General features: G+C 34.3%; 1 protein-coding gene across 1 annotated transcript in view; it reads left to right on the top strand.

Annotated features, from left to right (window-relative positions):
• Positions 1 to 22114, top strand: part of LOC100160072 (homeobox protein six1) — a 54601-nt gene extending 32487 nt beyond the window's left edge. The window contains exons 2-3 of the mRNA XM_003243946.4: positions 16832 to 17015; positions 21220 to 22114. Coding sequence (XP_003243994.1) covers positions 16832 to 17015; positions 21220 to 21564 — 529 coding nt within the window. The 3' untranslated portion in view covers positions 21565 to 22114. The remainder of the gene's footprint in view (positions 1 to 16831; positions 17016 to 21219) is intronic.
• The last annotated feature ends 961 nt before the right edge of the window (positions 22115 to 23075 follow it).

Here is a 23075-nt window from a genome sequence, read left to right as displayed (position 1 = left end):
TCCCCCCTATCCCCCCCCCGTTTGACCACCACTGTAGGTAGGGGTATATATTACACATATTATCGTTTATTTAGGTTTCGGGCAATATATTATTATTATGTTTAACGTTCACGGCCTCATTTATCGTCGATGAGGAGTAGCACATTGCATATGTATGCATGGTGTTCGGTAGAAACAAGTCCTGTGGTATATACATAATAATATATATTATGATAAAATATTTGACGAACCTTAAAATATATGAAAATTGAGGTATTTGCATTTTTGAGTGTGTGGTTTTAAGTACAATATGTCTCTCCTACCCTTCAGCTGGGGTCGGTGGGTCCGTCGAAACACGTACACCTAGTATTGTATAATATTGTATGTGTATGTGTGTGTATCTTTTTTTAATAACAATGTTATAATAATAATACATTTTTTTTTTTATGGAAATTTCAGCATCTAAATCCATAAGTCTCAACTTATTTTTATTAAACTACGTCTAAGTACATTAAAATGCATTTTTTTTTTAAATATTCATAATATAATATGCGTATATTAGAGTACCTAGAATATTAATATTTTAATTATTTGATTTGTTTATCAAGTTCATGGCTTCATGTCATATATAGGCCTGAGTTGATACCATGATTGAGTGTTGATTCTTCATGAGATCGGCAGTCTGTGAAGATATTGTGTTAGCAGACTGCGTTATTGTCACTCCACATATATGAAGTGTAGGTTGTGAACAATAAATTATATACGGAAGAGCGTACGTTATATATTATAATTCTGCAGGAAGTCGTAGTCACTACTACATGATGTTTATAAATCTATATATGCCTCAACCATCATGACGTATAATATAATATAGGTGTTCACCCCGCCAAGTTGACATGACACATATGGCGCTTAAATAATATAATCGTCTGATGAAACGGTCGACGGAAAAATATAACATTTATTATTTTATAGCAGACAATAATATTCATACCCATTTAAATAAATAATATTATAAAACGAATGGACAGCACCTGCAGCTCTCGAAGATTTCGGGTTTTGATTTCGCGCTGCAATACGACGACGTATACAGTATACTTAAGCAATAACAACATAATAGGTACTTATGTATAATACATATGATATTAAGTGTCAGTCGATGATGAAGAATTTCGTAAAACAAATCAGTATTATAATATCCGGTTTCGGGGGCTAATCGAGGGCATCCGACTGTGCCTATATTATAATATTATATAATAATATAAGTAGGTAAGTCACTTACTTACCAGTGTCGTATACTCGTATATGTGGAGAAGAATGAACATCATAAGTCTATGCGATTTGCGGAACATCATCTGCAAGTATGGTGCTAACGGACGCGGAAGATAGCAAATCGTCTGCAAGTGGGCGTCGGAGGCGACGACAATATTTATTATTTCTCCCTTCTACGTAGGTATCCATATATAATATACACATTATACGTTATAATATAATAATATGTAATACCAACAATGTAGGCGCGTGTGACAGACTGCATATCCGACTCACGATATTTAAACGTTTCGTCAGAATAAATACCCCTCTTTACCAATATTTATCATGTTATATTATACATGTATGTTATTATTACCTAACTGTAAAGAACACAGCCGGACGGGGTTCGAGTGTAAAATAAGAACACACTACTCGCCGCATAATATTGTACAATGTAGAATAATAATAACTATGATTAAAATATATTTGGTAAACATACTTTTTCTTTTTATTCGATTTAAAATATCGCTTTAACATTTTTAGGATTTTAATTTTCATTTCTAACTACGAGCTCTATTATACGTGTAGGATTGTCGTGAAACGGTCCTATGAAAACGAAATCATCAACCGATGAATAATATAGATACTACTGACTCGTATTGAATTTCAAATTTGAATTACATTTTTCTTTAAATTCTAAATAGATTTTACATAAAAATTTAAAAACGATTTTGTTATTTTGATTTCATTTTTTTTAATAAGGTCGATACAAAACTATTAGAGTTTCATTAAAAAAAAATTTATTTCGGTATTACTTATGATATCATAAAGAATTTTAACGATTTATACCGAAATCTAAAATTGATTTCTACCCCTATGCTATAAAAGTACATATCATACACGGCGAAAAACGCGTTGTATACTAATTGTATATCAATATAATGTATACTTTTTACAGTTGGTATTTATGACATTATTCCTCCACTCATCGTTTCGAGCTATTTCGACCACCGTTTGTGATATATGATATATGTATAGGCGTAGTATTAACGCACTTTATATTTATTACGTTTATTTACTTATATTAGGTATGCAGCACGCTGTTCACACAATAAGTTAAAATTTCAGTTGGTTTTCGAAGACTCTCATCGGCCGCGGCGCTAAATTATTTGAATAATGATGTACCTACCTATGACGTATATTGTATAGTGTGGCAAAATATTATATTCTACATGTTTAGTATATAACTATATAACAGTAAACAAAAACGTCACAAAATAAAATGAAGAGTACCTATATGGGTAATACATAGAGTTGACTGCTGGAGGGTAGCTGAAAAAAAGGGTAAGCGAATGAGAAAAAAATAAACACCGATTAATGGTTAGAGGGAAGGGATGATGACGCTATGACGGTGACGACAATAATAATAATAATAATAATAATAATAATAATAATAATAATGTATATGATGACGAGTACTGCTGCCGTTGGGTGTCCTACGCGCGCGCCCGTCGCCTAGAGAGCTGAGAGAATGAGAAAGAGTGACAGCGAGAGAGTGAGAGAGAGAGAGAGAGTGAGAGAGTGAGAGAGCGAATGAGAGAGAGTGAGAGAGTGAGAGAGCGAATGAGAGAGAGTGAGAGAGCGAATGAGAGAGAGTGAGAGAGAGTACCCATCTTTATGTATATATTTGTTTGCGCCGGCGGCGGTAACTCGACACTGCGGCTACCGCATATACCGTGGTCGGCGGTGGTGGCGGCGGCTTTTAACCGGAGCCCAACCCCCTCGTCGACCGTGGTCACCGCGCGCGCGTTGACCGCGGCGATCCACTCGCCATCACCGCTGTGCCAGCACTTCGCCACCCCTCATCTCGTCCCCGGTCCACGATCGACCACCCCACGTATATGTATATACCTTATCGCTCGCTCGCTCTCTGTAGCTGGCCGGCTCGCTCGTCCCATTTCACTCCTTTCGCTCGCGTCAAGTGCAGTGTGTGCGTGACGCGGTGTGGTCAACAAACAATCAGCTGCCACGTCGTCGTTCCATTTAAAACCGCCTGCACGTACCACAGCGACGTCGTTCATTATATGCGCGACGTGTGCGCCATTTACGCCCTTTCGCTGCCCTCACCACCCCATCAATATATGTGCTGCTGAGCCTCGATGTGCCAGTGACTGCGCAGTACGCGTCTTTTCGACTTTCACGTCGCGTTGCCTGCTGCGGTGCAAAGTGCCCCGAAGTGAATTTTCCGTGATTGCGATTTTATTTTCATCTACATTTTTTTTTTTTTAAGGATTCCATTTCATCAATATAATAGGTCATTATACATTTTGGTTTAAATTTAGATTCAATAATAATTATGGTAAATCCTGCGTATTGAGAGGAGGGATCAGTCACATCTCGGACGAATATAATATTATTATTGCTAAAACATATTACTGTTTATAGACTTATTGTTGCAAACTGTTGATGTTTGTTTTCTATTTGTTTTAAACCATGCTTGCAGTCTATAATATAGAGTTTAGTATTACTGCGCGTGCGTCAAAATACACCGACATAACAATAATAATATTATTATTATGAAACCACTCATTTTTTGAAAATGTTTTCTCGCACTGTACCTATGTATATTATATTATTATTATTATTAAACCCCGCATAACCCTCTCGTATAATGACGTATATATTATGATGGGTTCTTTCCGTACCTACATCATACAATATATAATACCTTATAATTTCAAAACGTCGGAGTATAATAAAAAAAATCACTCCCCTATATACAACGGTTTTCCGTTTGACATACACACACCCGCGCGCACTGTATATATAATATAATGTAATGTTATGTGTATCGTGTTATTATATTATATATCATATAATCGTGTCTTATCCATTATACGCATATACATGCAGATATAAATATATATATATATATTACATTTATTACATTTATATATATATACATTTCCACACCTATATATATATATATATATAGGTGTGGAAATGTATACACACACTATAATATAAATTATAATGTATGCGCTTATGATATATATATACCTTATAATATACCGTTTAGTCGTGATAAATAACGGTCTATTGATAATTGCGTTGTCAAGTTATTGGCTTGTGCGCTTTCATATTATATTAAATATTATGTATAATAATAATTACAATTGCATTAAACTCGGAAAGAAATGAAAAGAAAAGAAAAAACATGTTGTTATAATATTATACCTACTTAATATATTATCTGCATGATATTTTTCTCGAACTGCAGGTGTAGGTATATTCTATATATTTATCACTCCATTAACCATAGTATTATTATGCATTGATAACGTAATAAATGATTTCTAGGCGTATTATAATATTAAGCGTACATAATATTATATAAACCTACTAGCTGAAACTAACCAGCCATATTTCTAAAGCAGTGTAGGTAGTCGTAGATCGTCTTAAAAATTTCAGTCTATACATAATATTATATTATTAAGGTATTATCTATGTTTAGAGTATTTATTATCGCCTGTCTTGCGGTCAAAATGGTTTTTTCACTTGTCAAATTATATTGCGGGGTATTGAAAATATAGAAAGTAAATTTCTTTTCGGTATTCGCATTATTGTAGTTTATTGCATGAACTTTTGACAATAATTAAGTGCGGCAATTATTTTATTATACCTACATAGTGGCCATTGTTTTTTTCTGAGTTTGGTTTACGGGGGATAAAAAGACCGCCCATAGGTCGCGTGAAAATGCGAAAAGCGGGTTTTCACCGTGAAATTAATGGATTGCCAAAGTGGGTGGCAACCTGCTGCACCCTCCCTCGAATCACACTCCCACTTTATGTATATATATATATATATATATATATATATATATATATATATATATATATATATTATATGTTATGAATGTCTTCGGACAAATCACGTTTTTGCGATCAAAAACCCCTTTCATACACTTTCATACACCCCCAAACAATATTTAAACACATTTGAATATTTCGAAAAGTATACGATAATATATTTATTGTTTACGTATACAGTTACAGTTTTAATGCCTAGATGGGTACCTATATAATATTATTATAATGTATATAGTGGTTATTGTCGATCATATTATTATCGTATACCTTTATATACCTAGGTAATCATTGACGATTTATATTTATTGTGGAAGATAAAAAATATTATTTTTCTTACGTTTGCGTCTAATAAGGAAAATCTGTTACTTAGATAAAAACTGCGCGTAAAGAATTCGATTCGTACAACAAACTTATGTGATATGCGTATAAACACATATTATGTCATAATATACTATATTGTCATATCACATTATCATCCGTCGATCTTATATGCACTGATACTTTTTTATAATATTTTGTATACGATAAATTATGTTCAGATAGGGTTTGAGGGAGATGTGATAAAAAAGATGTCCACATTTTGTGTGAAATTTATTTTGGTTTAATACTATAATAATATGGTTATGCCATCTGATACGCCTCTAGTGAAAGCCAAACGAAAAACCTAAAAGGCCGTTTTCCGTGCATATTACAATATACCTATATATAATATTATTATAATATACCACGTCGTATGACGTATACTATAGCTACGATTATTATTGTATACCTACTGTATATAGGTATCATAAATAATTACCAACGATGCATAATTTGTAGATCTTAACGACGAGGGAAAATACCTATTAAAAAATTGAATAATCTAACGACGGTGATCAAGTCGGTACATAATATAATACGACACGTCATCGTCTCAGTATGCTCATTATATACATACTTTATAAAACATGATGCGTGCTAGTGTTGTAAGGCTATTATAATCTCTCGTGGAGATTTCGTCACGAGGTTCGGCAAAGACTTTCGGCTAAGAATGTCCGCGTTAAGGCGTTGTTCCTTGCCCTATTCTCTATATAGTATTATATATATACCATATCCTACCTATATACACGCGGTGTTGATATCTGATATCCTCATTATGATGATGATGATGTAGACGATTCAAGTCGCGGGCTATATAGAGAGATAGCCGAACGCGCTTCGTAAGTCGTATATTATACTTGAATCTCCCGTGGTCGCTAATTTGCTGAGCGTCGCCCGTGTGTAAGTTATCTTCTTTAGCCTAACGCGTAGGCGTGTGTTGCGGGTATTGTGGGTTATATCGAATAACGAAATTGATTCGTTCGTCCTCGTTTCACATGCGCGCGTGTGGTAGACCCGCTATGGCGTCCTTTCTATAGACCCACTGTCGGTCTGGCTCATGATCTGCACCTATAATTTTTAATCGATCCCGACGCCCCATACAAATTAAAAAAAAATTAACCATCCACCTTTTAAAAAATTATTTCATTTATAATCAAAAATATATAATTTATTTTAACTATTAATATTATTAATGGAAAAAAAATGTGGCCTCCAATTTAAAATATTGAAAAATATCTAAGGGACAATTTGGCAATCACCGGATAGGCGGGTAGGCCAGACCTAGTATACCCATCTATATAATATTATACCGGGTGCCGTTAGGTACGCGACTCGCGAGTATACCGCATCATCATGGTATGCCGCACAGCTGTGGTCACGGCGGCAACGAGCTTGTCGCTTACGTCCTTTATAAATGTCATATCACATGCTAAATTATCAATGGTAAAGGCGCGTGTGTCGTATAACGTCTTGTGGCGTAAAACATAAAATACCTACCCGCAATGCCACTAATAATATAATCCGAGATGTTGTGCGACGAGTGCGCACGCGCGCACTTGAGAAGAAAAATACGCATTTGCACACTATTATAGTATTATTATTACATACGTGCCGCATGTGCAAGCCTATTATATACCTGCGTGTAATATTATGTGCACACGTCGCGTTCGGATTAAAGCCGACGACTGCTTGTGCGCGCGTGCGAGTGCGCGCTACCACAGCGGCGTCGCTGCAGGAATCGCGCGCGCGGCCGTGGATTTATAGTACAACAATAATAATAATAATAATAATAACATGCACGCCGGACGGACTTTGCCGCCGCCGCGGAGACGCGCGGCCTCGTGACGCGTCGTAAGCCGATTTATTTACGCAGATTATTCGATGGCGCGTGCTCGTGTGCGTGCGGGTAGATGAGCGCGTAATAAATCGGCCACACGGCCGCCGCCGAAGACAACATCGGACGCGAAAATTATCACCAGATAAAAACGAGTTCTCGGTCGGTCGGCAGCGCGCGCTCGATCCTTTCGTTTTATTTATTATATTATTATATATTTTATTTTCCTCTTTTCCCATTTTGTCGTCGTCGTTTGTTTTATTTGTTCCCCTCTATTGCACGCCGTACGTTCTCTTGCGTTCGCCTCTATCAGTCCCTATCCTGACGTACGCGCGCATTATTGTACATTTGTACAATAATAATATAATATCATCTTCGTATACAGGATGCTTCACCAACCTGTAAACACTAGTTTATTCCTTTAATAATGATTTTATGGAATTTTAAAATATACACAATATTATAGTCACAAATAGAGAGTAGAGACCACATTTTCGAATTACCGAGTTGCGGTCCAAACTTTGTTTTTCAAATGAAAACCCCCTTTTTTCTGTCAATTTATGGATAATTTTTTTGAACATTTTGATGTAGAGCTACGTAATTAAAAATTCAAACGAGCAATTTCTAATTCATTAAAATGTTTTTTAACTAAGGAAAAGAGGAGGAGGGGTTCTAATTTTAAAAAAGAAGTTTGAATCGCTACAGAACGCTCCTAGTAGTACAATGAATCTCAAATATTTGGACGTACGGTTTTTATCAGTAGGTTTAAAAATCCAAAAATCAAATTTTGAATAACTTGATTGTGGAAGAACGAAAAAGGGATGTGCTTACTTTGTGAGTCACTCTCTGTATTTCATATATGTACTGTACATGTTTGTACCGTATGAGCGTCGTCGTCGGTCGACTTAAATGTTTACATATTATATACCTTAGTGCAAGAATATATACAATATTATAGTGTGTGTGTGTGTGTGTGTGTGGTATATAGCAACATAGCGTTAGCGTATAGAGGTATTTAGCGAATATATATTATGTATATGAGTTTGACTTGGGCACTTGAGTATAAAATATATATTATTATAATAATAAATAAATTACGATTAATAAAAAAAAAAAAACGAACGAAACCAAACCGTCGTATACGGTCGCGTATGTATTTTATAATGTACATAATATATATTATATGGGCACCTTCATAATAAATTATGTATATAATGTATGTTACACGTAAATATAAGTATGTGTGTTAGGTACTGAAAATACAATTAATAATCAATTTTGACCGACGTGCGTATTATAATAATATATCGACGCTATATATAGGTACCCAAGGGCGTTCGCAGAAATTGTTTAAAGGGGCAAACAATTTTCCACTGCACGTGATATATTATTATGTAGGTAGGTACTTACCTGTTTTTTAAATGTTATGATTTTATTTTTTTTTAGATAAACGTATAATCGTATTAAACTAATAGAAAACAACTAAAAAATTATTTGAATTTCACTTGGATCGTTTATTATTATTTGGTAACTATAATATAATATTATAATACACGCTATCATAAGGGTTCACTGTACTGAATCTTGCCTAATTTTAACAAATGTGTGTATATAAATTGAACATCGATTTGAAAACTATTTATCTCGTAAATTATAATAGGTACACTACAAATATGAATAGTGGCCATCGAGGGGGACTTCCTCGCCCCTATATTATAGCCTCACCCCCTTTCGGCCTGCACCAACTATAAATGTTATTATATTATGTTCAGCGATTGTAATAAATTATAATAATAATAATATATACATAGAAATCGCGATAAGAACGAAAAAGTTATGATTCATTTGTATAATATTATTATGAATATGGCCTTTTAGTGTCTGAGTAATACAAAATTAATTTAATATTTAGTGTTATACGAAATCATTAGGTGAATAACAAATAGGCAATGACTATAATAATTACAGTGATAGTATTTATATTATATTGATAAAATATAACAACAAGTATTGGTCCTAGGACTGTCGTTTCGTATATTACTAGGTGTCTAGGTATATCAATAAAATATTCAACGTTGCAGTATAATGTACAGTTTTCATCGTGAGGGATGACGTTTTTCTGGGTATTGTAACAGTTTTTTGTAATCGAATATCACTCGTCCACAAATACCTACACAAGTCCCTACAGTGAAATATCGTAAAGTATTCGGGTCGTCAAGTTTTTGGGTTTATGTTACGATGTAGATGATGATTATAATATTTTATGACAAATCGTGTCGCGCTTTCGATCACGACTCCTGCAGGTGTGTTGCCGTGTACCTACGTCCATAGTGGGTTGATCGATAGAGAGCACGAGTTTTATTAGATACATTTAGAGAATATTATAAAACGCGCATAATAATATTTATGATAATAATAATAATATAATGTAGGTAGGTATCTATATTTTAATATAGGCAGTAGGCTTGGGACACGCAATGTGCCAGAGTAGGTATCTATGTATTATGCCGCTTTTATTACTCGTTATTCGCATCGGTATTGAGTGGTGGATGATGACGATGACGAGGTCTGATCCCCCCTCCTCCCTTCGACCTCTTTTTGCCGTTTTTACACTGCAATTTTACCTATATATATATATATATATATATAGTTGAAACGGTATCCACGGCAACGATTGTCACGGCCGTTGAACACACACGCAAGTACTTAGGAACCTACAGTTTTCCACGCGGCATATTATTATACCCATGTTATAAGTGTATTCAGTAAAATACATTGAAACCCATTCCGTTGGCGCAAATCTTTGTTATATATATCAGACTAGTAGGTCCCCCCAAAATGTAGCTGTCGCTCCGACATTCTAAACTTGACGTATCCACGTATTTTCCGCATTTTGAAAATAGATAAACAATTAATAAATTATGTTATATAGGTACGCAATTCTGCAAATTGTTATTAGACCGTTTACGACGTATGCCTACGAAAACTTGCATACGATGTGCTTGTAAAATTGAACTACACTGTTTAATTAATACCTATATTATGATAAAATGCTACCGATTAAAAAAATCAATACCATATGTACTACAACAATATACGCAATACGCGCATCATGTAACTCAGTTTTATAGGAGGGGCAATAAACTATAATTAAATTATTAATAATATCACTAAATCAAACATTATGCATATTATTTAGCTTTAAAAAAACATAAGTTTTATATTAATTAGAGTGGTTAAGTTTTTTTGTATTGAGATATAGGTACCTACATAAAGTATTCAAAAATAATGTTATTGTGATCGACTATTGTATATCAAAACAGTACTTACCCATTACCCATATCATATATAATTTAATATATATTATATAGTATAGAAGGTATAGACAGTGGCCAACCTTATTATAGTCTTTTTAGTGGTATTAAATTAAAAATTAAATATTTATTATTATTTGCAGTATGCGCATGTGCGATATCGCGATTACGAACATAATATTGTATAATAGTCGAACGTTGACCAAGAAAAAGCCACCACCTCGTCCTCATTCCTCGTGAAAAATCCTCCGAAAAGGTTTACGGAGTATTCTCAGCGCTTTTCAATATTGAATAAGTGACCTGATGTGGCACGATGCAGGTTTTTCTTAGTCACATTATCTGTTCTGAGTGCCAGCACCGGCCGGTGTCACAAGCTTTCGGATGGGTGACCACCCGGGTTTTGGTGACAAATCCTTGTCACACATGATACACGTGTTCAAACCAACCGTTCCCTCGTTCACAGTAAAAACAGCTCTAAGTTGCCGCGAGATAACTAATAATAAAATCAATATTCAATAATGCCTGCTATTACTTATATTATTTAGAACGCGCGTATACAAAATATCGTATTATAATTATAATTTTGGTGGTCGTGACTTTGCAGCAAACATACGTAAAAATGCGTTAACCCAAAACTGTCAAGTGCTAAGATGAATTCTATACCGAGAGACTCCACGTATTAGTTAACACAAAAGGGTAAATGGGTGTCGGCCGACATCCCTATAAAATAAGCGGCGGCGTGGCGGTGACGTTGATGACCGCGACATACTTATATTGTATTATTATAATTTATAGCCATTACAGCGGATAGTATCTGTTATATGGCAAGAATATTTGCTTTGGCATCTCTTCTTCAGCAGTGAACACATAATAATATACTTGTACATAATATGGTAGGTAGGTATCCAGTGTAACATTCCCTAAAGGACCACAACGATCATCTCCAAATAGCTTCTACGTTTTTTTAAGATGTTTTAATATTTTCTTTATAAGTAAATATGGCCAAGAGTCCCCTTTATAGATGACATATTTATTGGAGGTTTCTCTGTATAATAAAAATAAAAATAACGTGAAAATCTCTGTGTATAGTACCCTGTCCGTTCGAAGGAGGAGGAGTAGAAGGAGGCGGTGAAATCGCGATACGGTCTGCAGTGATATGCGCTTAAATTTATTATATTTAAAGTTCGCGCACTTATGATGCGTGTTCCACGGACTATCCCGACCTTTTTGATCCCAACTATTACTATAGTTTATATTATTATGTGATATTATTATGACGAGCGTGCAACGGAGTGATATTATACGCATATCATAATGTGCGACACAATATAATAATATTATTATAATAATATATACGAACGACATTTTCGCTCGCAGATATAAATTGCTTCCTCCACCGTGTATACTAGTACATAATAAGAGGTAGGTACGCGTGTGCGCGAGTGTTATACAAATCCTACACGTCATATTATTATTATCATACATAGTTAGAGGTATATAGGTGAGGTACTTGCGGACATAAGTGTGCGACGTGAATAGGGCGCGATGTCCCTCTCCCACGTCTCGCGGGTATACGCAAAGTCCCATATATACATTATATATATTGTTATTGTCGTCGTTGTTGTAGTTGGCGACGAGGGAATGTGTGTGTGTGTGTGTGTGTCTGACGTATTTACTAGAGCGCGACCGGGAGCTGAGTGAGAATAATAATAATATATAAGCTCGCGAAGAAACGCGACACCGGACGACGAAAAACTATACGAGCAAGACGACGAGCGCAACTACTAATACGCCGCTCTCGCGCGCCACACTGTACGCTGCGTGTGCAATACGCGTGTATTTATTATTATTATTATATTCAGTGCGTGTCTGCGTGCCGGGGGTGGGGGGGCTAATGACGTAGGGGAAGCGTTTCCAATCGAATTAACGTCAACTCTATCGACCACACATATATATATATATATAGCCCACCCCCACGAGAGTGAAAACCGCGACGCCCTCTCCGCTGCCTCTCTCGTAACACCCTTTCACATTATTACTATTATTATTATCGTCATAATACCCCTGCGGCGTACGCGACAATAATAATATTACTGCACGATTTACTTAACATCAACCCGCCGCGGGTACCTACCTACATAGAAGTGCGTCGAATAATAATTGTGTTGCTGTTTCGTATGTCGATGCGTGTATATTATATTTAATTGTTTACCAACGCCGCCTGCGCGTATTATTATTATACAGTGAAACCTCCCCTAAGAGACACCTCTAAATACAGGAAACCTCCGAGAGTGTTCCGCTGCTGTGTAATTTAGAGGTTCGGCTGTAATATAATTATTACGATATTTTATTATATTGCGCGTATGTATACCGCGATAATAACGCGAATCATGGCCCGAATTAAACCATTAAGTTCCCAGGGCAAAGTTAGTTTTGCAGCTAAAATTGCAAATTTATCCTATTGCAGGCTTATTAGTTATTAGGTATATAACGAATGACGGTATTAAATTGTGATAACTTTTAGTACACACATTTGGAACTGATAAGCGAATGCGATCCGCAGTTTACTGCAATTAAGGTACACGAAAATCGATAACGATGCGTTGATTACAATTTTATAATTTTTTCAAATCAACATTTTTATTTTTAAACATCAATTCTTTTTCCTTTAAATAAACGCATCTAAGATCCAAATTACAATTTCTCATATTTTGAGCTCAGAAGCCGCTAATACATACGTGTGGCCCAGGAAAATGGTGCCCTTATTAATGCCCTCCGTCAAATACGACCATGATGTGAATAAATTGCGGTTGATATTAAACATAAGGTTCGTAGTCCGTTAGTGTAGGTACGAGGTAAAAGTACCTGTGTATTATAAGCATACGCAGACATAAGCGTGCGCGATTAGAAAATATAACCACTATTATATTATATTATTATTTCACATAGGTACCTAATAGTAAAGGGGCAAAGGATCTCGATTAAATGAAACCTAATTAGGTAGCCAGCATAATATATTATGTATAGGTACTTAGGTGCGGATGAGACGTGTGAACTAACGCAATCGAAGTATCGTGCGGTTATTAATTACCTACGTATTATAATCATTATTATGCATATTAATATTATAATGTAATCTCTTTCGATTGCCATACTAATATTATATTTCGTCTGGAAATAAAGTTGATAACCTCACCGTCGATTTTCGGCACTGTAATCGCTTTAAAAATATAATATTTATACGTGGTCATCTGTCGACTCACGACGGTTGAAGATTAACGAAATACCATTATGCTCTCAGTGGTGCAATACAATTACATTATATTATTATAATCATGCAATAATATTATAACACAACCACGATGCAGTTAGGTACCGTGGTTATCGTTGGACCAGTTGTCTCGTCTCACGTTATAATATTAATTGCACTGAAGTTCGTGTGAAACACCAATATACTGCATATTGCACATCATAGTAATAAATGTCATTTAAATTCATCATGATATAATGGTCACTATATGCGGTCGAGCGGTATTCGAGGGCAAGGGCGAATCGTTTATTAATAATAATGTATTATTATATATAATATTGCCAAACGCGTCGAGGGATAATACGCCATGTTATTCTGCAGTATATATTATATTATATATTTATACCTTGTTGTATTACATTGCACTCGTCTGCAGCTGTCATCCGCGAAACATATTTTAGATATTCTAATAATTAATTAATTATATAATATTATACACACATGATTTTCGTTGGACTTTTTCGTTTTAACAAACCACTAGAAACCGCAGTGGTGGAAAATGCGTGCATTGAATCTGCAGTGTTCACAGCTATATGTCGTGAACGGACTATTATGAATTTAAATAATCTTTCAATACGCACAAAGTAGTTATTGTACAAGATCCAATAACTTTCTTCAAAATTTAACCATATTTTATTACCTAAGCACATAACGTGGTTCTTGTTTTTGTCAATCCAAAAATTTTTGTTTTGGATTCTGCAGCCCAACCACATACTTCCCCGCTACTAATTTTTGGGTATTTGGACACCTCTTAACGCTGTAAAAAGCTCAAAACAACATTTTCGAAATACCATCATCGTACTTTACTCGCATATTTTTAAACGCGTTACATTAATATTACATCCAAATGATACGCAATAAACAGCCATATTAGGTACAAAACAATATTGGTTTAATTCGGTCCGTCGCGGTTATCAAATTCTCCGAACTATTGCGTATGCATATAATACGCAATGAATTTGTATACATCATGAATCACAGGCGCGCAGCCAGGATCATTTTTTATAGGATATGGGGGGGGGGGGAGATATTTTAATTTCATATTTAAAAATATAAATTGTGCGGGGTCCTAATAGCTAATATAGATTGTGTATAGCTCCGAGCACACACTCTATTGTAGTCATCGATATTATATCAACATGTGAATTAATATGAAATATAACCATATGCTATATTCTATAACAATATGACGAACAGCATAATATTTTGAAGAAATCTGAAGCATATAACAGCTATAATTTATTATAATATTATATTATACAATTGAGGGGTTTCAACGCCCAAAACAGCCCCTCCCCCGGCTACGCCACTGTCTCGACAGTATCATAATAATATGTACTTATAAGTATCTACTGATCATGGTTTTGACGTGTTAACGCAATTATTATAGCTGCAATGTTTAACGTCGGCTATCGGTTTAAACGAAAAATAAACATTATCTCAAGCATATTATATACCCCACGATACAATAATAATAAAAATATGTTTAGCAGAATGCGTAATCGACAATAACAATAATAATAATATATTAAAGTGCTGTAGTACATAATATACCAAACACTGTTATTGTACAATCAATATATTATTATATACATTGACGTTTGACTAATAATTATTAACAGCTGTACGATTTTGCCAATCTGCAGTGAATTGTGATAACATATATGTAATAACTGGACCGCTCGAATGGGCTAAAAATATAAACGCAAATTATGTTTACCTCTAAACGATTTTATTATTTTTTTAGTCCCACGTCGCGTGCAGTCTGTGTGATTTAATTTTCATTTTTTTTTTTCGCATATTATATACGTCTTGCAAACGGCATTTAACGGTCGTACAAATCGTTAAAAAATATACAAAAAGAAAATACAAACAAACATAATTTATAATAATAATATCTAAGCGTACCTATAATGTATACTTAGCTGGACATACGCTGACGTGCAGCGTTGTTGGCCATTATTGCCACCTCTATATATATTATTATGAGATTTAAGAATCGCAAAAAAATATTAACGATGAATGGCTTGGTTTTGGATTCACGAATAAAAACTGGTTTTCGTGTAATTTTTTTCGACTTCGTCCACACACTCTAAACGACGACCCACAGTATATTATTAAAATGATAATGAATATTATACACATATACACTCGCGTGTTATAATGACCGGTTATTGCGGGCTATACAATAATAATATTATACCAGATACCCGGTACCTGTGCGTGTGTTATGTTCCTGTATAGTTGTGTGCGAGTAATATCCTTTTTACTTGCTCTGGTGTTTAATGTATCCACTACTACAATATTTCAATAAATCTATTTTAGAAGGGGTGAAAACGGGCCACTTGCCAATTTGTAAAACAATAATATGAACTTATAAAATAATAAATACTACCATGATATTACCAGCTAATTACCTATAGACATCATAAAACAGATTGTTTTTCTTAATCCTTATCGGATGTGAAATAAGCATTAAATTTAGCTTACTTTGAGATATTTTTACCTATGTGGCATGTAACCATATCTATATGACCATCCTCCGATTCACCACCATAAAATATGTTGAACTATACTATAATTTACCAATATTCTTAGTCGATGGTGTCATTTAGTCATTTAATGAACTTTCAACTTGACTTATAACTGAAATTTCAATTCACACATTTTGCTAAGTTAACAATTCTACCACCTCTTCCCTAAACGGATCAATCAATCAATCAATCAATAGGACCTAGAAAAGTCGCTATTACATAAAACTTACTATTTCAATAATTTATAATAATATTGTTATAATTGTTATACACGTCTAATAGGTACAATGTACCTGGTACATAGAATACATGTACCACACTGTATCTCCACGATTAATCGGCGTCGTATTTTATATGTTTTTTTGCTCTTTTTGCAGTATGTCCGGTAGCCGGAGTCCCACCGGGATGGGCGACGGATGCGAGAAGATGGTCGGCGGCCCGCCGTCCAACTTGGACTCAAGCTCGTCCGAATCCATCGACGGCGACAACATGAAGTCCCACATACACATGCTGCACAAACCCAGCGCGATATCGTTCGGGCATTCGATGATCACAGGCCAGGTAAGATCGCACAACTGAGCACAATATTATAATACTAATATAATATATAAACATTAAATTTATATAATATATGCAAATTATATCATATTATGATGATATGATATTAAAATATAATAAATATATTGCACCTATACATCAAGATGCATAAGAATACTTGTCTATATAATATATACTATATATAGGTATCTATAATAATTGTCTATCTCGGTACCGTACGGAAATAAAAGACAATGTTCAAATAGACTTGTTGGACATGTTGAAATTTGTTGGACCCTCCACTTTTCAACTATCACATGATACATTTTGTACTGCTAACTTCACATCTTGCATTACAGTTTTTCCTTGAATTTTTTTTACGCATACCATATAATAGGTACCTACCTATACTGCAGCGTGGTTATTTTTCAATGAAACTTTTCATACGGGTAAAAATATTTTAACTACCTGCCGCCGTCGTCATGACGGACACCATAAAAAAAAATTAAAACTCACTATGCGTTTAATGTTTTCATAATTCCATAGGTTATTATTATTTCGTTTCGCTGTAGATATATAATATTTTGTCATGTTATAATGATCACTATGTAAATATTGTAAATGACACAACGCCGGCCGTGCCGTGTCGAATCGGCGTAAAAATAAAATATGATTAAAACAATAATGCGATGACGGTGCAGCCGATGGTAAAAATAAGAAGAAAAAAATCGTGACCGGAAACCGTTGTGTTGGACGCTGTGCAGCTGTTTCCTTTTTGGCAAATACAATCGGTTTGAACGATTGCCAATTATTGTAAATACAAATCAGCCGCGTGTGGCCTACAATTATTATAATATACAACACTCGACGGCGGTGATGGCGATGATAATAATTGTTTTAACGATAATATACATAATAATAATAATAATATAATGTTATATTATTATATTCGGCAAACAATCAAAACTTGACGCTGTGCATCACTCTATATTATTATCGTGTTGGCCGCGCGTACGTTTTCCGGAGCAACCGACGCGAATCGTACATTAAAGTTTCAGTGGTTTCGCGATCTCAATCTATTTGCGCGCGCTTAAACCGTAGCCTGCCATATAATATAATATTATAATAGAAACCAAATGGGAAAACATATGATTGTGCTCCCGGATTGTGATATTGTGTGCATGCGAAGAGTACGAGTCGAACGTAATTTTTTATTAAATTTTTTTACTCCATGCACCTTGCGTAATTGTTTCGCATGTGTTATTATCATGTCGAAATAGTTTTTTTCTAAAAGTGAACAATCACTCAAATTAAAATTAATTAACTTTTTTTGAACTGAATAAAGTTAACGCTTTTTTTAATATTAACTTAAAACTTAACGGGTTAAATTTATTATTTGTCTATACTACTAACATCTAATTTTACGATTTTGTTTAACTTAACTTAACTTGAGTTCATTTTCATTAACTTTCCCACCTTTCAGCCTTTTAGCTTATGACTCATTTGATATGTTTAGGTAGGCCCTTGCGTATAATTTACACAGACGATCGTTGAATCGTGTATTTACACACTTGTCGATCACGTATAGTTCTATATTTAAAACTAATTGAACATTTAATCGTATATTCCTGCTGGAAGGTATGCAAGTATAAAACCAAGCCAAAAGTTTACACCATTTATCTGTCGTCTAGTGTAATCATTACTAAAGGTCAATTCGATTTCGAAAGAGTTTTGTTATAAATGTGCTGTATTGTATTAATATATATAATATTATTATTATGGGTAAGTATCGTCGTGGTCGTCGTACGAAACATACCTTTGGCTTTCATTCAGTATAACTCCCCGATATAACAACTCTAAATTTTTTTTTTCCGGAATAGGTTCCACATTACAATATTGTAGTGTTGCCAATTCATTTTAGTCTTAGTTGAAATATTTTTCAATATAGGTAGTAAATAGTAATCAGAAATATTTTGAAAGTAATAAATTTGTAAAATGATCACAATAAAAATAATGTATTCTATTTTTTAAACACTTAGTGATATTGTTTATCAAGTATTAGTCGAAATAATAGAATAAATAATTTTAAAAATACAATACATCTAAAATTATATTTTTAACAAATGTTCTCAATCAATAATTTTTGAACCAATGTTAATTTTTGAGTATATTATATTTTGCTCAACGTGAATATCCAAACAGCATAACAACAATAATTTATTATCAAATAAAAAAAAAAATAATACCCAGTATATTATACCTGCTCAGTGCTCATACATCATAATTGATCATATATGATTAAACAATAATAAGGCAGTAACAAAAATAAGGATATTTTTATGTTATTAAATTATCATTATAGAATAATATTATAATATAATTTTAATCGTTTTTGTAACTTCGTTGTGAGCTACCAAATAATGAAAATTCGATTAGATTATTCATTTCTCGATTAATGTAAAATAAATATAAAAGTTCATCATTACTTTTGTAAAATTCAAAAAATTCTCTTGTGTTACTAAGGTATTTGGAAAAAAATATAATATTACCGATATTATTATAGGTAGTAATCACAACAAATAATAATTATATGCAAAGGTTATTTATAAATTCAAAAATATGGCCTTTAAAAATTGGAATCGGACTGAATGCAATAAATCACCTGGGTTGAAAAAACACAAGTATTGCTTAAGTATAGTACCTAAGTACCTATACGTATATTATAACGGTATTTTAGAGGACAACTCGCACGCGTTGCATACGGCCCAAAAGAGTTTGCAAGTGGCACAGCCAACATGTATAATATATGCTTCGTAGGCCCGGGACCACCGATGTTTCGTTTAAAAATAACTTTTTCAAACATTTGTATTTTATACATAAAAATATCAACGGTTTGCACTGCAAAGCTCGACATCGCCGAAAAACGTTCGTGTTTACGGTGTTTTGGCATACGAATACTTAATATTGATACAATACCATATTATTATTATTTATTTTTTTATTATCATTACTAATGCATAATATAATATTCATAGCGTGCGGAATCGACGGAATTGCCTTGGCGGGTTAATATGGTCTCAATGGTAGATCGCCATTATACATTATTATTATACTGCCATAGAAACGCTCAACAGTCGAGAACTTAAATCTAATATCTACTATGGCAGCTGTTTGACAGATCTCGATAATTATAAGGATGGCGTGAATTCGTATGAAATACAACATATTTTTATTGAATGCAGATTTGAGATTTCTTAATTTTTAAATAAAAATACTATCAGGTGTTTCATAAGACGCCCCGAATAAAAATTAGACGTACCTATTCATATTGTTCCATAATATTTTCAACGCTTATTTTGAAATAAATGTATTTTCTTAGATATTTTTTCAATAAGTAGGTAACTTATACCTACACATTTTGTTAAATATTTCGTATTTTTATAGTTACCAGTTGCTGCTCACACACATTGACAATTATAATTATTTTGAGAGAAATATGATAATATTTTGAATTTGGCGTAAATCATAATGTAAGAAACGTCGGGTAATCAATAAGATAAAATAGGTAAACGGTTTTCAAGATTGTCATATCTATTATACTCGAATGACTAGTTCAACTAGTTGAATTAGTTGAACTATTTGAATCATATAAAAAAAGAAAAGTACTAAATAAATAAAAGATAGATGAACAATCTTAATATATAAAACTTCTTATTCTGATTAAAAAAATACACGAAACGAATATTTTTTAAGACAATAGCATCGCCTAGCTTTGGAAAACAATGAATATTATATCGAAATACTTGTCCTATAGACTCCTGAATTATAACTACATAAAAGCAAATGTATTATTTTTCAACATTTAACTCGTATACATCATAATATATTAAGTGTATCGTTGACGATCTGCAAATAACAGAACCAAACAAAAATTTGTGATCAACACAATAATATTTTATTGTATTACCTATTTTTCTCATGCTATATATTAGGTCAGTCTATAAATTATTTCTGTTATATAGTAATACATTTTATCGGTGACAAATATGCCGGTAAGCAACCCTTCTCCCCTAATTTCACTTATTTTTCAGTTCGTCTGCGGAAATAATAATAATAACAATCAATCAATATCACGATAATCATAATATACGCAATATTATAATACGTATTAATCACTGTCTGACTTGGTCGACCATTATGTCATAAAAAAAAATCCTTATTGTTTCAGGACCACTTGTCCAGTCACGAGATGATGTTCGGAGGTGGAGGCGACCTCAAGTCATCGATGTCCGGCGTCGGAGGCGTCGGCGCTGGCGGCATGTCCATGATGGCCAACTCGGCGGCCGCGGCCGCAGCGTACCACCACCAGACGCAGCTGATCGGCGGCGGTATAGGAGGCGGTGGCGGCGGCAGCATCGTCGGCGGGTTCGGGTCTCCCATCGGGAGTCGCCCGTTGATCGCCACTGGCGTCGGCGGCGGTGTCGGCAACGGCGACCACCACAGTCACTTGCAGCAGATCGCCGCCGGCCACCCTGCCGATCCGTCGCTACTGCACGACTACCATTCCTTATGACAGTGGGTGTCTGGCTACAACGGTGGCCAGCAATGAAGTCGCAACGGATACGCACTCGCACCCGCACGCCGATCGCACCCGCACAGCACCCACACACGAGCAAGGCTCTAAGTTACATAAAATTTTAATATAATTATTGTAAAAATAATAACAATTTTAACGCACACCACTCGTCGGCGGCGGAGACCGTACTGCGCATAATTTCGGACGAAACAGTTTCGATTCACATGGCAAACGAGTAATCTTGCACTTACCCGCGAGGTATATGCATATGATTATGATGTTAATTTATAATAATATCACAATTTACGATATTTTATTATTATTTTTATTATTATTGTATTATATCGTTGTGTGACGGACGCGACGAAAACGCCACAACTACCGGATGACTGCCCGGCATCAAAATAATATTGTCTTCGGCACAAAAGACGTACTTAAATACATACACATACGATATACATATAGGTAGTACAATGTTGTACTTGATATTATATAAATCTAATATTATTATTAATTGTCTAGCGTGAGTATAATATATGATAATATATATTATTTTATAATAATACGACTATTGTGTACTACGCTGCAGTACAATAATAATATACATAGTATGTGATATATGTTACAATAATATATATTATAATAAAATATTCTGGTGTGGGTGGGTGGGTTCCCGGAACGCATATCTCAGCACTCGACTGCAGTGCGCATAACTATAATATAATAACACATGCATATTATTAAAAATCAAATATAATAGAACTATGAAATCAATAACAATACAATACTTATAAGATAAGATTTTTTTCGGTCCATCTCCTAAACAACGCGTATGGACTTTCGGTCCTATACACACATAGGCATCACTGGCCGGCCCTGGCTGATATCCTTTCACACGAATCGCGTCCGTAGCCGAAAATAATAATTATAATATATAATATTATTGTTACATCTGTAGCGCCAGCACGTCATAGATAATATAAGAATTCTTTCTATTCTTATATTATCTATGCAGCACGTGCGGACGATGGACGTCAAAAAAACAATCTGTAATGGGTACCTTGATCACAACAAAAAGAAAGATTTACTCACGAACAACCGCTAAAAATCTCAATATATGTCACGCGATATAAACATATTTGTGCATTTAAAATCCAACATTATTGTGATTAGGCTCAGCCTTATGTCGCGGTTTTATCCGCTTCCGAAAGTCCTTTGCTGCTTCGAAGATCGATAGATAGTAAAATGTATTTTATGTATGCCTACTGCGCCGTGCAAATGTATTAAAGTTATAATATTGTTATATTAAATTTAATTAATATATGCGACCCGTTTACGTTATTTGTTTTGTAAATACCATAATAATTATTATATTACATTTTGTTCTTCGCTATAAATACCCTTACTCCTATTAAATAGGTAATGCAGGGCGTAACAGAAATACCTGACAGACAGGTTTTCTAATTTTCTATCAATATAGGCATGACTAACAATGTAAAAAAAAATGT

This window comes from Acyrthosiphon pisum, chromosome X (assembly GCF_005508785.2).
Source record: "Acyrthosiphon pisum isolate AL4f chromosome X, pea_aphid_22Mar2018_4r6ur, whole genome shotgun sequence".
Taxonomy (NCBI): domain Eukaryota; kingdom Metazoa; phylum Arthropoda; class Insecta; order Hemiptera; family Aphididae; genus Acyrthosiphon; species Acyrthosiphon pisum.
Note: the sequence above shows the minus strand (reverse complement) of the source record. Positions and strands in the feature narration are given on the sequence as shown.